Genomic DNA, 16,749 nt, shown 5'->3' with positions numbered 1-16,749 from the left:
TCTTACAGTTTTTGTTCTTTTGTCTTTGTCTTTTCCACTGTTTTCTCATAGGCTTTTCTCTTTGCTAAAGGTGAAGGCTCAGGTATTTTCTTCTCTGGAAGAGATGGTTGTCTTGAACTAAAACAAGAGCAATCATTATCTCACTCCAAGGCCCTTCACAGAACATTACCTGTCATTCTTTCAGTGTGATTTCAAATTTTAGAACATACTTAATCTATTGTTGTCTCTCGAATTTAAGCATGATAAACTTGTTCTCACACTTGAATATAAAAATATAGTAAGTTATTAATGTTGAAAATTGATCAAAATATAGCGTCAGATACTGAATAGTTAAAGGAGATATGCTAATTCAATAATAAAAGAGACTCACTAAAAGAAATACAATGGAGTATGCATCCCAAATTAACATCATGGAAGTCCTTAAATTTCAGATTCCACATGTGTATCTACAATCGGCCATTTACAGATATGAACAACAGAGACATCACAACGATTCTTATACACAAATGAAACTTTGCAGTAACGTATTAATGTTAATTAGGAAGTGAGAAGAGGTACTTCCCACTGACAAGCTATTATAACATGGTTTCTCTTTGTCCCCCACTTCCCTTCTCCCTTGCTTTCCATCCCTCATTTGTCTCTCCAGTTCCTGCTCTGAAACAATTCCAATTCATAGTCACTGTGAATTGGAACCTCTTACTCCTGTCCCAACCTTTTATTCCCCATTAAAATTAGCAAGAATATCAAGAGGACAGTATTAAAGCGGACACCCAAATGTTTTCATTTCACCATAGTCAGACAAAAGAAAAAAGAAAGGAATCTAAGCGGTCTCCATTCTTCTGAACTTCCATTTCTCACTAGTTGAGCAATCACAAAAGCAATATTTGTTTTGTTTTTCCTATTTCTTTGTATTTAGAAGGATTTTTCCTATGAATATGAAACACTCATTAAAGCAAGAAAGCAGATTCTGAAAGTGGTTTTGTTCCACACAACTCCATTAATCAGATAAAGCTCATTTGGCAGGCCACCTGCCTGACATGGTTATGACCATCAATCTCAGAGCCCTACAGGTTCTGAATATGCATAGCTTCAACTTTTCTAAATGTTTCCCTTAAGAGGAAGTTTGTGCTATATAAAATCCACCTGGAGACTGGAATACAGAAGAACATGATTTAACATGGACAGCACAACCACAAACAGCTACCTGACCCAAGCAGAAGAGACAGTCTCGGGTGATCACAAACCCTAACTGGAATGTGAGGGACCTGTAGGACCAGGTGCCAAGAACTGCATCTCAACCCTAGAGCTCCCCAGGGTCTTCAAGAGACACGAAAAGGAGGACAAGTGATAACCTGCCTGGTTTTGCACGGAAGCCTAGCAATTAAGTCATAAAAAAGGGGAGAAAGTGGGTCCAATTCCCTCAAGGCCAGAGCACTCATTTCTATGTAGGGCTCCCTTACCTCTAGGCATACTGTGCAAAGGACACCAAAAAAGGTGGAACAGGACACACTCCCTTCCCTATCTTTATGCTGGACTAGTATGCATTTAGGAATGCAAAAATCCTGAGGTCACAAGGCAAATTCTATGAATCAGGTTGACAGGCCTTCCAGCAAGGATGACAAACAGGCTATAGTGTCTATTGCCAGGGTTGCTTACATGTCTACTGAGCAGCTGCTCGATTAAATAAACCAAAGCAGAAACTGGAACCCAAGCTCCTCTGCCTCACACTGGCATCCTGCATACTCAGACACAGAGACAACTTTCACTTGCTCTCTCTCTACCTGCCCTTGAGTCTTCCATCTTTGACTCCACACTGGAATATCCTCAGAAGAGGGTGTAAATAGCATCATCATTTTCTGAATTCTTCTTGAAAGCCTGGGAATGCAGGTATTATAAAAATACAGCTATCTTGCTGGAATGAACTTCCTAAGCACAGGTGTAAAAACCAGGTGCATGATGGCAATGACCTAACAGAAAAGGAACAGGACACATACCTACTTCCAGGTTTCCAGAGCCCTTTTATATCTGCCAGGACAGACATCTGAACAGAGCTGACACAAGTCCTACAGAAGACAACTATCCTCTGAAAAAGCTGCTGTAGATGAGTTGAACATATCAAAGGACAACAGCACTAACCAACTTTGTAAACAGAATTCCAGTTAAATTAACTGCTGGCCATATGTATTTATGTAACAGAATCACACAATGGTCTGGATTGCAAGGGACTTATAGATCACCTAGTTTCAAGTAAGTGGCACAAGGGAGAAAACATTTATTGCAGGTAAGGTCCAAGTCTCCTCCCAAATAATATATTTTATTACAAGAGATATGCTGGCACCACAGGTCTATAAGGGAAGGCCAGATGGGTCATAAAGACAAGATTTCTTCAACTATGACCAGATAAACCAGCAAGAGTTCTAGTTTTGAAAAAACATACACACTTGCAGTGAGAAGGTCACTGCAGATTGATTGTGGGCATTTTTGATCACTTATCTACAGAAACATGATCAATGCCAATTCAGTATGTGAGGCCTATTGCTGACTGAATTGACTTTGTGACAGTATGCAACTCTCAAATTCTTGCAGAACATAGTTTTGGGAAAATCCTTGTTTGCCTTTTTGTGGTTCACTTTCATAAATGGATACATTCTAGAAGATAGAGTGAGGCAAAAGTTGGCATTACCTGAGTCTTGGATGTCAGGTCATAACACTTGATGTTTTAGATCTTGAAGCTTCAAAAGTCTCTACTGATCTCATGCTAACTGCTGAAATAAGTGGGTTTTCTCCACCTATGCTCACCCTCAACAGCATTCTTTCCAAGCAGATTCTATTTGCACTGAAGCCATCAGCATGGGTTAATAATTGCTGTCAGCAGTGTTTTACTGTTCACAATTGCCACCTCAAGCACATGCCAGAAATACATAGTAAAAAATACAAATTGCAAATGTGCATTAGGTAGAGACTGCTGTAAAAATATTATGCAAATAGGACAGGTGAATATTAAAAGATGCTTAACTCTGGAACCTGTAATGTGAAGATAGCTACGGGACACTGAATGTGGACACATCATTGAATGTGGGAAGTGCATCGAATTTACACATGAGCTTGTGCAACACAGGAGGTAGTACCTAAAAAAGCCAAGAAAAGGGTCTCTAGCAGTGAATGGCCAATCACCAGCAGTGATATTGTAGATATAAAATGAACAGCAAGAGCAAGTGAAAATAAAAAAAGTGTGTGTGAGAGACACCTGCTGGTCCCAAAGTAAAAAGACAATGATTTTCAGTTCTGTTTAGAATCAAGAGATACTTTCAATTAGTAAAACTGTTCTGCAGGTAAGTGCAACCTGCAAACAGAAAGGATTTTGAAGATTCATAATATCTAACATTTTCCTTTCAAAGTGTTCAACTTTTTACTTGAATACTCTATTGTTGCATAGACTTCTTCATTTTATGCATGGTCCATACATGACAACTCACTGAAAGACTTTTCCTAATAATTTGGACCATATACAAATACCATTATAAAGTTTTTGGGTTGTGTTTTGTTGGATTTTTTTAAATCTCTCTGCTGTTCTAATTAGATTCTCACTATCTCCCTAGAATGTGCATTTCCCATAGCACTAATACAGCAAACTGTTCAAGGTACTAGAGGGGTTTTCCCCTCTACATAGAGCATGGTTACAATAACAAAGCAGCTTAACAGAACTTACATCTTCAATGAGAACCACAGTACCTACAAGACTGCATTTATACTCTCTAGAGTGGTGATGGTAGAAAGGAAAGAGCTTTGTCAGTATTATTTAGTAAGCATCAAGTATATCAACCTCAGTTGTAAAGTTAAAATAATAGATTACATGAAACTGGCAACATGCAATTTTTAAAAGCAAAGGATAATTAGTACAGCATGGCCAAACTTACATGCTGCCTATCTTAGAAGGTAAGCCAGATGGTGGGGGTATAAACTCTCTGTCCCTAGCAGAAGTGTCATGTGTGTCAGCAGCCACCCCACTTTCCTGGGTTTCTGCAGCTGCTGCAGCAGAGCCAGCCGGGGCAGCGTCGGCGGCGCTGCTGTCGGAGCCCAGGTCGCTGCTGGCCGCGTACAGCAGCTCCATCTGCGTGGTGGTCCTGCGGCGGGCCTGCAGGCAAAACCACAAAAACAAAAACAAACTGCCACTTCAGCCTGCAAAGGTGTGTGCCAAGAGTCCCACACTCAACTCAGCATTAGCTGGCAATTAGCATCCCCCTCAAACACTTGGCAACTGCCTTTGGAAACTAAATCGAAGAACTCATCTCTGCTTTTGGGCAATGATTTCAGAGGAGGCAATTCAAATTCAATGGCATGAAACACTGATTTGAGAACTGGTTTCCAAGGATATCCTTTCAACCAGCTGCCTGCCAATATTACATGAGTACAATTTTACTCACCTACATTTTATACAAATGAAATGTTATAAAGCAGAGAGGAATAAAGCAAAGTGTCAATTTAAATACCTACAATTATACTGGTGTGACTTCTAACATATACAAACTCTGCTTCTTCCTTAGTTTAAGTCACCTCAAAAGTCCACATGAATTAAAATTCATTCAGCATTTCAACGATTTGAAAACAACAGAAAAACTCACAAAGGAGCTATGCTTTGTGCAACACAGTAATTTGTAAAAAATGGATCATACATGTTTGGTGTCATTTTAGAGTGAAATTAAGATCTATTCCTCAGTGAAAGAAAGACCAATAGGGAAGACAAAGATCCAGTCTGAAAAGAGCCATTACAAAAATGACATGCTTATTTCATTACATTTTCAGACCAAACTCAGTTAAACAGCCCAAAAAGCTGCACACCAAGGAATGTTACCAAATAATTCAACAGCCAACATAGATGGTTTCTTCCAAAGCCAATTGCAGTTGGAAAAGTGGAGGCTAAGCTTCTATTTACTTTGCAAACTTGGTTTATGCTCCTGTGAGCACAGAAGCAAAATTGCCATCAGTACACATTTCCAGTTCCCACTGCCATTAATATTAAACTGTAGTCAGCCTAGATATAGTCCTCCATTGTCAACTGTAATTAAGACCCTGGAGGTCAAACTTGTGTTTCATAAACTTCAAGATTCCTGTGACAAATTACAAACAATATGCATGTTCACAGTTTCCAGTGGCAATAGCAATGAACTGTAGCCTAACTAATATGAATCTGCAAAACTACACCAGTTTGGAGTGCAAGTAACTGGAAGAACATATCTCTTCCTGGAATTTTAATAACTTAATCCCAAAATACTGAAGAAGTATTATTTTTATCATTGCTTCTCAGAGTGGAGTGTCACACAAAATCATATTGCACACAAATCATATGTAAAGTACATAAGTTCACCTTTTGCAAGTCTTCATTCATTAAAGTCTCTTGAGCAAAGCAAGAGCATTCTCTAGAAGGTATCATTAAATTATGAATTATTATAGAATCATAGAATCACTTAAAAGACATGCAGAAGAATTATCATCATCATCATTGTACATCCTACCTTGCTTTTGGGTTTGACATCACCACAAAGCTTCAAGAGATCTGAAGATAATGAACTAAAAGAAAAATTGCATCACAGTTAGAAAGTCATACTTTTGGCAGATTTGCAGGTGTGTATTTTTATTTTATTAGTCTTTCTACTGAAATCGTGGACAAAGTATAATGAAACAATGTTAGAGATACTTTCAAAAGGATACATGATTCTGCATTACAAAAGGAGAAAATTGCAGTAATTTTTCTAGAACGGATAGTAAAGATTTCCTCACCTTCCTTCTGTTCCAGGACTATGCAATGGGGCATCCTCATCAGTACTATCTTCCAAATTTTCTAGAAAATTTCCAGAAGAATAACATTAGTCTGTTCCTCTACAACAGGATGTGAAGGCTTTAAGTGCTGTACAAAGCAACTCAGACAATGTTGAATGTAGATGAACAGAGTACTAAAGATAGGGATTTTCAAAATTTCTTGACTATTTTCTATCCAGCCCCCACTGAATTTTCCTGACACCTAAAGTAATTCTTTTCATACAATCTAAATACATCATTCATCTAGGCCTACTGTGCCAAACGTGGTCCTCTGTCTACTGTAGTAGAGGAAGAGATGATCGAAAAACAGAAATTCTAGAAGGAAATCTGTAAGAGAGCAGATAAAGCAAATAAAATTATCTGCAAGACATGGAAGATATGGGATGTAAATCAATGGACAGTAAGAATGTCTCTTTCTCCTCTTTTTTTCACCTTCTTGCTCCAAGACAGAATCAGTCTGGCTATAATGAAAAAGAAAATTATATTTTTAACTAGCTAGTGAGCTGAGGCTCAGTCTCCTCTGATAAAGAATGCCACCAAGTATTTGAGCTAACAAGAAGCAAAAGAAGCAAGCACTTTATTAGTATATAAGGATTCATTTCAAAAGAGGATGATGCTACCACTTAATACTGTAGAATGGCTTTCTAAAAAGAGCCTAATTTCTAACGAAGTTGCTCAGTAAAAATGTTCCTGAAGCAAAAATGGGTGCACAAACCTGTCCACAGAAGACAAAACCAGCATGCATGCCACACACTAACACTGTCAAACATCCAAGTAACACGTCTGCATGCAAATGGTGCAAAATATTAAGCTGACACAATCAGTCAAGGGCACATGTACAATCAGCTCCAAACTGCTGGGAAAGCAAATCCTCTGAATTGTGTGTTATTCTAATAATACATTTTAGGCATAGATCAAGGACATAGGTAACACATTTTTGCAAGCAAAGTCCCTTATTTCTGAACATACTTGTGAAATATTAAGGATTAAAAACCTTGTAATGACATTCCATTACACCTCCTCTTTACTAGAAGAGACACTGAGTTTCTTTACTTAATTTCTGTCAAAAAGCAGATACCATTTGCAATGCATAGAACAAATATATTTGTAACCCCTATTGAAACAGGTTTGACCATGTATATATCTTTAAGTTTATGTTTTGTAGAAAGGGAGGAAAGATATGCAGCTTTCAGCTGAATTTTGAGAAAGAATGGAAAAAAGAGAAGGAAAATACTGCCATTTGTGTATGCTGCATGTTCCCTGAAAACATGTTCCCTGAAAAAGTTAACACCATCAACCTAGAACCAACACCAATAATGCACTTCAGAGTTACCCAACTGATTAATTAATTTTAACAATGTAATCTTAATTATCAGAAATACAACAATATTCTAAAGAAAGCAGGGTCACAGGAATAGCACTCTGAATTTTCAGGTTTCTTTTTTCTCCATCATGGATTTGAGGCCATATTAAAATCTTTCAATGCTTATTATTGTCATTAGTGTTGTTATTATTGCTATTATTATTATATGCTTTCTGCAAAAGTGGGGATTTAGAGTACTGCTCCTTTCAGTAAGACAAAAGCAGCATCCCTAAAACAAATGCATTTTAATAAAATATAGGATTCCTATTAGAATTATGTTACTTCATCCCCTACTCATAAAGAACTTATGATCTCTTTTTACAAGTGACTAAGTAGAAACTGTGGAATGACAACAAAAGGTGAGATTTTATTTGTAGGCTCACTCTCATGTGACCTGATGAGTATCTTCAGTTTGCCTGCAATTCAACATAGGAGACTGCCCAAAGCCCCAAGATAGAAACCAGTGCACAGAATCAACAAACAGATAGAAAGAGCAAGATTCTGTGAGAGTGAGAAGAGATGAAAGGAGAAATGAAGTTAGTAAAGACAGTAATGTTTGCAGGGATAGCTGCTAGCAAACCACTGCTTGCAGAACAGGTGGAGAACTTCCTGATTATTCATCTTCATCCATCCTCATGCAGTGGCAACTGAATGGTACCAGAATAAAGCCATACACCAGCACAGTTCACCCAGAGGAAATGACATCTGACCAACCCTCTCAAAATCTGCACATAGATCATTGTGACCCACATCCATTGATGTCCATACATCACAGGTGGGAAGTAAAAGCAGCTTCCACAACTCCTCAAAGAGAAGCAGCATTCAGAACTCAATTTCATGGTCATTTTAACTCTTCACAAGAGAGATGGGATAGAGAAGGGCAGCTGGTTCATCCACCAAGGTGGATGTGCACTGAATGTCCATTCAAGTCAAAGCCTGAGCCTGTGATGTACTTTTCTGCACACTAAAACTTCTTGTCTACAGCTGAATGCAAGTGCACAACTACACTGGGGAATGTTCAAGCTTTGCTGAACCAAGTGTATTCAAATGGATAAGAACTTTTGAAGACAGTAGACCTAAAAGTAAGCATCAAGAAGGCGAATCACAAATACCATGGAAGTGCAATCCCTTTGCTTGGGATAATTTTGCTCTACCACTGAGATGTCAGGCATCCTGGTGAGATTGATCTCAGGATCTGCTGCCACCCACACTCCTACCTGCAGGAGCTGTGTCAGGCCCTGCACCATCAGCGTCCCTGTGAACCAGCCAGCAATCCCAGAAGCAAAGCCTCACTACAGAGGTGTCTGAACTCCCTGCAGCTAAAAGGTCCACAAAACACAGAGTGCCAACAGTCTTGGACCTAGATAAGTGCAGCATACTCAGCTGCATTTCCTTCCCATAAAGTGTGAGCAGAGTCCTGAGTGGCTTAGATACTCTAAAAGCCTCAGATCATGCTTGCAAAGTGTTAAAAAGCTTCTTTAATAAGATAACACTCTACAAAAAATTTGATTACAGAGCTGTTTCAATACATTTAGCAAGTGGCTTTTCATTGCTTCAGATATTGTTAATAAGTAAAAACCTGTCCAGAGCTAAAGAAAATGCAATGCTGTCAGGAGAAACAATGCACCAACAGGGGTGAACATGCACACACATTAAAGGCCTGTTCTAGAGACACTATGATGCTACAAACCACTGAGGTTCCTGAATAAATAACTGGCTGCATGCAGCAACATCCCCTGACACATCTTCAGGTGTCACCTGACAGGAAACTGGCCAAGTTCTCATCATCTCTACATTATGATCTATGTAGTTCTATGTAGTCTACACTTCCATGTAGTTTTGTGCTTTGAAATGCTGTGCAAACTAGCACAGGACAGCAAAACGCAATTAAAAGTAGCACAAGACACAAAGGAATTATCACTGGTAACAGGATTATTTTTCTCCAGTTCCAAATATAGTCAATTCTTTGGAGGGAAAAAAATAAGCTTAATTCATTTGGGAATAACTCTAAAGCAACAGCAACAAGAGACTTATCTCAAAATCAGTGAAGTCAGTAACTTAAACCCAATTGAAAAAGTGGGATATCATTCTGCATTCTGTACAATATTTACATTACAAAATGACCTATTTCCAAAAGGTTAAAAGTGACCTGGAAATTAAGAATTGCCTTTTTTTCAAACCTAAAATGAGCAGAATTTGTCACAACAGTAGTATATCACAAAATAGTTTTATGTAGTCTGAACATACTTTGGGCTCGCAAGCACCAAGTTATAAATTTGAAATACAGCTCTGCTTACTGTCTTCACTTTCAAATACCACAAGGGCTACTGCCACAAGAGCTAGGGGTGGTTTCAGAAAGGAAGAAGTGCTCTTTAAGCTCATGATAATGAGTACATTTACAGAATATTCATGCAAATTTCACACACTCACAAATTCTAAGATGCATCAGTTAGTGAACATGAATGAATTAGTAACTCATGCAGCTGTACAGTACACAGAAAGCTAAACATACTTACCCAGTGGTATGCTATCTAGGTCTGTGTAAATACAGCAACAAGGAAAAAAAAGCAACATTCCAATCAAAACATATCCATTTATAAAAAGAAATAAAACAAAAGTACGCAAATGTATTCTAAATTTTTCTTAGTATCATCTCATGAGAAGTAGAATAGATGCCGTAACGACATAAAATGCCAATCCAAAATCCCTAGCATATGATGACTGAACGGGATTGAATTTTTCAACTTCCCATTCAGAAGTTTAAACAATTCCAGATTGTAAAAATAACAAGCAGATTATTTGAATTTTAAAAAATCTCAATAATAACAAAACTTTGTTTCCTACATTTCACTGCTGAGAGGGTCTACTTAAAAATGCCATACATGCATGTCAATTGTGAAGTATATGTTACAATACAGCATCTATTCAGAAAAGAAATAGTCTAGAATGCCCAGTACAGCATGCACAAAAGGCAAACATGACATGCAGCTGACTACTCAGAAAACAAGATGAAAAAACTACCTTGCAAAGCATGACCCAGAAAAGCATCAAGTTCAGGATTTAATTCAGCTTTTTCTTTTAGCATATGAAACAGCAGTTGGTTTTGAGTAGCACTAGTAATTTCTGTCTGCTTAAGGCGTCCCTCAAGAACTTTGATCTGAGCTTCTTTCTGAGCTGCTTGGAGACCCTAGGAGAAAGAAAGATAACATATGTTTTATCAAAATCCTTGTTTTACAAAATTAAAATTGTCAAATTTTTTTAAAAACCACAAACACAAAAAAAATGTGTACATTGCAGCTGCCTTCTCACATCCTGAAGATCAGGTGTCAACAAAGGATCTTTTTCTTTCCTTCACCTTTTAAAGAGATTCATTAAGCATTCCTTTAACTTGCATTCCTCAGACTGCCTTGCAAATATGCATCTAGTGGCTAAGTGGGACATGACTCCCAAGTGCAATTCAGAGTCGGCATTTTTTAAGAGTAGCAAGCATCTGAAAGATCAACACCTCCACTTTTCCCAAATAACTACTTTTTAAAAAATTATTACCTACGGTACTCTACGACAAGAACAGGGGGAGGTGGAAGTGGGACAGGGTGGGACACAGAACTGTAATCTTTCCTACCCAATCACTGAGTGAACTTTCAGCTTCTAATGAAAGATCTTATGGCCCAACTTATGACAGAATTCATTCTAAGAGAACTTCCCTAGATCCACAGATTTGTGGGAATTTTTTAGTTGTAGAAAATATAGCCAGAGATAATTTACAGAATGGTTTCCAAATAGATTTCCAAATTCCAAAATAAGCAGTATGGAAAAATGAAGGTACAACACATCTTCTCAAAGGCTTGTAGGGCAACAGCAGACTTTGAGTGCTAGTGCTGGAGTAACAAGTAGCCCTATGAATTTACATCCTACATTTTGACAGAACTAAAGGTACATATCAATAGACACATTCTGCAGGTGAAAACAAACAATAGAATAGACGGTAGGCATGATCAATTTTGCAAAAAAAATATCCCTTCAGCTTTTTTATGTGATAATTACTGAACAAAAAGATGATAGAAGCCTTTACATAATGGAGCTTTTAATCGTAATAAAGAGAAATTGTTAACAGAGTGAGTCAGAGGCACTTTTCTCACATTAACTCTGTTACAAGAACCATTCAAACACATCCAAGGGCTGAAAAAATATTAGAAGATTGACTTTTCTAGAAGCCAATATGATTGTGGGAATTTTCTTTACCCTTTATTTTTCCACAAACTTTTTGGATTACCTGCATAGTGACGAATCAAAAATGCAAAAGAAACTCCAGAGAACAGGTCAGTTTCAGTATGATTGAAATTTTCCATTTGACTCAATGAGACAGAAAGAAAAGTAGCAACAAGAGCACAGATACATATGTGCACAGGGTTATAAACTGCCAAATACTTATTTTGAAAATATGAGAGAAAACATATTTCCCCAACACCTTCAGAAGAATCCCTGTGGCTCTACTCAGACTGAAGTATATCATACATCAACATATAACTTAAATTTTTTGAGGATCATATCTGTACAAAGATGACTGAGCCAGTCTTTTAAAAAAAAGATCTCGAGCTCTCTTTAGGAGTTTGTTGAAAAACACCGAGATTTATTTGATTACAAAAAGCTAGTGCTCTAGTAAGAACAACATGATCTAATTAAATACAGTGAAGAAGGCTCTACTGGGGGTTGAGAAACAGGCAGTAAGCTGAAGAGGACAACAGATCTCAAGGGCCTTCACACTGAGAATCAGCATGACTCAGTAATGCTGAGCAGCTTTGCTTTGTTTAACACACATTAGTCATGTCTTTATGTCAGCACAACATATCTGCCCCTGGCACATGCCATAGTCCTGGCACACACATACTTCACTTAACACATTACCTTATTGATACCCATCATAAGGAAGTGATCAAGCAAATATCGAGCTTCTGTCAAAGTGCAAGCGTTAATCACTGCTGTTACATCCAAGGTCTCTCCTTCTTCCTATGTGTGCAAGAATAAACCCAGTCAGATTGTGAAAAAGTCCCAAGAATTAAAATAAGTTATTGCCAGGATAATGGAAAGGATCAGCTTTGACATTTAAATGCTTTGCAATCTTAACTGGCATTACACTACTGACACTAAAACTCATGTATCAATTGTATAAGTCTTCATCTCAAAATTCACATACAAGTTTTCACCAATTTTAACTTCCTGGCTCAACAATTACACAGACAAACAAAAACTAATTTCTAAATGAGAACATTTTCAGTGCTAACACAGTTGTGGTTTCCTGTCCCCATTTTACCATTTTTGCAATAACATTTGACCTACCTTTGCTTCTTCCATCTGCATGATGTTTGCTTGGCAGTCAGAAATGCTGTCGTTGATGTAGTCTATATTTGCAGTTACTGATTCCATCTCCTCATTTATGTTTTGGACATTTCTATCTGCTTCACTGCCACCCCCACCCTTGATGAGCTTCTCCCTTTTCTTTGAAAGCTTATCTCTTCTTTTGGTGAGTTCTTCACGTTGCTATTTTCCACAAAGACATAATATTACAGAAAAAGGAATTAGTAAGCCCTTAGAACACTGAAGTGCCTTTTTGTTTTCCTTCCTTTGGTACAGTTTAACAAACATATCATGATTTCCATGGGAAGAAGTTACACAGGGGAATACAGAAATCTATTCGCACATGATGCCATTAATGTACTAAGCACAGCAACCCCATTGTTCAAATGTTTACTGGAGCCAAAAGTGTCTTCACTGATTACAGTAGATTCCACCCACTTTGCCAATGCTGCAATAACAGCAGTTAATTGACAGCAAACATACTTGCAGTGCTCCCTATTTCATACAATGATACAGCCAACAGTGCACAGCAGATCACCCACCGTAAGCAGCCTGTTCATATCTGCCTCCATGTTGGAAATAGTCATCCTCTGCATAATAATGTCAGTCACTCTGCGTTCCAGCAGCTGCCACTTCATTCTGGCTGCCCTTGAGGAGTAAACCCTGCTTGTCACTGCTTTCCGCTGGTACTTCCTCCTGTGGCACGTTGAAGAGAAATACACAGCTAAGTCTGAAGTAGCCCACTGACAAATTTGAATGTGGAAATGATCAGGCTGGAATATTTTTCACAAACAACTTAAGGATGTCATGCAGAAGTTGTTGTAGGTTTTCACAGCACCAGACAGCCACCTCTACCCAGCCCCAAACTCTACTGCACTCTAACATGCTGCACTTGAAAAACAGGTTTCAAACACTGCAGTATCTTTCATGACACACTATTGAGTTCAAATGCCATGTAGGTGTTGTTCCCTATTTAACAAGAAGATCTGCTTCAAATCACAGTGGAAAAGCACAAATCAACTTGATACACTGAGCTCCATTTTCCAACAAGTTTTTCCATTAACTTAACACTGATGGCATTGGACCACCGAGGTAATTTCTCTTGAAGAGCAGATTTAAAAACCCTCAAGACTGCAAAATCAGTTTATGTGACATGCCATTTAATGCCATTTATTATTATATTATTGTCTTAAACCCAGAAAACTGAAATTGCATTTGATAATGCTAAAATGCCAATTTAATGAGCATTACATGACAACAGTTTGAAAACTAACAGCTCCTGCAACAGCACCTGCTAGCAAGTCTTGTAACTGAAATTACAAGAATTTCAGTTCTTGTAAGAGAGTCCTAAAAAGTTTTAACCCTTACCCTGTTCCATTTGTTGCAGTTACAGATAATGCTTGAACCCTTGCAACAGGAATTCTCATCTTCTGCTGTGCTGCTGTTCTGGAGCCATCATGCTCTCCTGACAAACTAGAACTTGATTCTTGCATGGAATGCTCAGGCAGGCTCAGCTTCCGACTCACTTTTCCTGCCACTTTATCAGACAGAGGCCTGACTTGCCGACGAAGGGCTGTGACCTGAAACACGGTGCAAAGACACGAGTAACTCTCCCAAAACTGAGTTCTAAGTTTCAGCAATACAACATCATTCTGTTTTCAAAGATGCATTGCTGTTTTACCACAGTACCTCTTCAGTTTTGCGACGTAAGATAACTTCTTGGTTTCTTTTCTGAGCTTCCAGAAGCTTGAGCTGATGCTGTGAAAAAAATAGAAATGGCACGATATTTTTTCCATTCCCTCTCACAAGGACTGCATTGTAGAAACAAAAAAATAGACCTCTACACATTAATACAAATCTGCAAAATTGCTGTGACATGAAGACTCAAGTCATGATTGTTTTTTTGATCTTCCTAGTGCAGAACAAAACCAAATGTTTCACTGTCAATTCTATCAAAACCAGTAATTCCATGTGAACAACTTTGTGAAGATTCACTAATCACTAATTCACTGATAACATTGATATACGTACTCAATAAGTACAACAAGACATAGAAGACTTATCACCTGAAGCTAGGAACTGTGTTTGCATGGAAGTGAAACCAAATTTTGTGCATTTTCATGCTGAAAATACACAGGTACGTGCCTGCCTCAGTAAATGCACATACACAGTGTGTGCCTGCAAACAGAGGCACATCATAATGACATGTGCTTATTCCAAATGAAAGTTCTTTATCTTCAAATCACCTCTCGTTTGCGTTGCTCCTTTTTAAGCTGTGCAATCTCTCTGTTTCTTCTAGATTCAGTCATTCTAGCTTTCTCCTGCTCTTCTTTCATTTGTTTCATCAAGCGAACCTGTAAAGAAGTCATCACTTAGAAAAGGTGTTCACACTCAAGTGCTGCTCCCTGCCCCCAACCATAGAGAGTTTTCTCTTCAAACTCCCATTTTCCACTATATTACATACTTTTAGCCATTTACGTCTTCCATCTAATGTCGTCTTCACTCAGTGCTGAATAACAGCTAATAAGCTGTGCAAGTTGATGCATGTTTGATACCTTAATTTCTGTTCATTAAACCTAAAAGCTGCCCCTCTCCCCCAGGAACAGCCTGATGCTTGCATCTCTTCTATTTTCAGACTTTCAAGCAGATAACAGCAAGAACAGAGTTATCAGATAGATGGATGCACAGGAGATTTCAACCTAATTTTCAGTAAACATTCATTGTTCAACACTTCCATTTACTGAAATATACCTTGGTTTTCTTCATCTCTGTCACCTCCTGCTGCAGTTTCTTCAGCTGCTTTTCATATTGAGACTGATTTTTAAGCAAACGTGCATGTTCCTTTTGCGCTGTTTGAAGTCTCTGCAGTTCTTTATTCATGGCTTGGAGTTTCTTTTCATATTCTGACTTGATTTTTTTTGCCTTTTCTTCTGAATAGGTCTCTACAGAACCTAGAGTAAAAGGGAATTCTTAATCTGCTTTTGTTCAGGGTACTTCTAATTTGCCAGCCACAGCAGATAACTACCTCCTCTGCTCTAGCACTGCTATAGCATTGCTCTGCAATACCTTGAAAACAACCTAATTTCTCTCTAGTTCTTGCCACCTGCACTGCTTTGAACTTTCCACCTTGTATGCATTCTGGGGTAAGAGATCAACTATTAATACTTTCCTCTGATTTCTTTGTAACTAATCTGAGCACCTGAAAGCACAAATACACACATTCACACATATGTGCACAGGAATATAACAACACTCCTAAAAGCCATCAAGCCTAGTATTTCTCTTCTGACACTGATCAATGGGGAAGGTCTAAGGAATAACAGGGGAACAGCAAACAGCTTAGACACTATATAACCATAAAGCATATATATGTTTAAAAAAGAAAAACAAACAAAATGTTTTCCAAAGCACTCCCAAAGTGCAGTTACTTGTGACTTGGTACTCTGGAGTCATAGGTAGTTTGCCATCTCAATACTAATACATATTCAAAAAGGTTTGGTCAGTAAACAACTCTAAAAGCTGTGTTTCACTGTTCCTTGTTCTTATTCTCATGCAAATAAAAGAAAGTGGGGAAGAAAGTTCCTGATTTAACGGTTTTTTTTGTGTTCTATCTCCAGGATTATGAGAGCTCTTAGAAAACTGAAAACGCTTATTCACCCAAATCAAATACCTGTCAGTAGCAATACATTTCAAAAAAATTCTTCTCTCAATTCTGATAGAAACTAGAATGATTAAAGAATCATTCACTGGCATTATGGGTACAAACCATACTTCTGTCTTCTGCAATTTCTCATCAAATTTGAAAAAGAAAATGAGAGAAGTAGAAAATGGTTCAACTTCAACAGCTTGTACAAGATCAATGATTTTGTACTTCTTACCCAAGTTTTGAAGAACCTGATCTCTTTCAAGCTGAGTATCTCGAATTTTATGTTGTAGCATCATTAGTTTCTCTTCATACTGTTTTTTCAGTGTTTGCAACCTTCGCTGGCTGTTTTCTAGCTCATCTATCAGTTTCTGCTTAATGGCTATTTCACAGGTGATATTTGCCAAGTCAGCTTGATAATTTTCTAAAATAGAAAGATTTCTGTTAAAGTAAAGCAAGGACCACGTGAACACAGATAAACCCTGCAATCTTAAGGTCACTGTAAATACATATTGTGCATGGGAGGATTCCACACAAATCACAATGAACCTGGCCTCTGGTCAATTTCAAA

General features: G+C 38.0%; 1 protein-coding gene across 4 annotated transcripts in view; it reads right to left on the bottom strand.

Annotated features, from left to right (window-relative positions):
* Nucleotides 1-16,749, bottom strand: part of KIF21A (kinesin family member 21A) — an 86,816-nt gene that overhangs the window by 17,203 nt on the left and 52,864 nt on the right. For all 4 annotated transcript variants that reach the window (XM_036401815.2, XM_036401817.2, XM_054514800.1 and 1 more), the window contains 14 exons: nt 16,414-16,602; nt 15,287-15,486; nt 14,782-14,889; nt 14,225-14,293; nt 13,904-14,115; nt 13,078-13,231; nt 12,518-12,718; nt 12,086-12,187; nt 10,202-10,367; nt 9,697-9,717; nt 5,779-5,839; nt 5,514-5,568; nt 3,918-4,135; nt 7-117 (listed from right to left, as the gene is read on the bottom strand). In XM_036401815.2, the coding sequence (XP_036257708.1) occupies nt 7-117; nt 3,918-4,135; nt 5,514-5,568; nt 5,779-5,839; nt 9,697-9,717; nt 10,202-10,367; nt 12,086-12,187; nt 12,518-12,718; nt 13,078-13,231; nt 13,904-14,115; nt 14,225-14,293; nt 14,782-14,889; nt 15,287-15,486; nt 16,414-16,602 (1,867 nt within the window). The remainder of the gene's footprint in view (nt 1-6; nt 118-3,917; nt 4,136-5,513; nt 5,569-5,778; nt 5,840-9,696; nt 9,718-10,201; nt 10,368-12,085; nt 12,188-12,517; nt 12,719-13,077; nt 13,232-13,903; nt 14,116-14,224; nt 14,294-14,781; nt 14,890-15,286; nt 15,487-16,413; nt 16,603-16,749) is intronic.

The sequence above is a fragment of the Molothrus ater genome, chromosome 5, assembly GCF_012460135.2.
Source record: "Molothrus ater isolate BHLD 08-10-18 breed brown headed cowbird chromosome 5, BPBGC_Mater_1.1, whole genome shotgun sequence".
NCBI lineage: Eukaryota > Metazoa > Chordata > Aves > Passeriformes > Icteridae > Molothrus > Molothrus ater.
The sequence above is the reverse complement of the archived record's forward strand: the minus strand, read 5'-3'. Positions and strand labels throughout refer to the sequence as shown.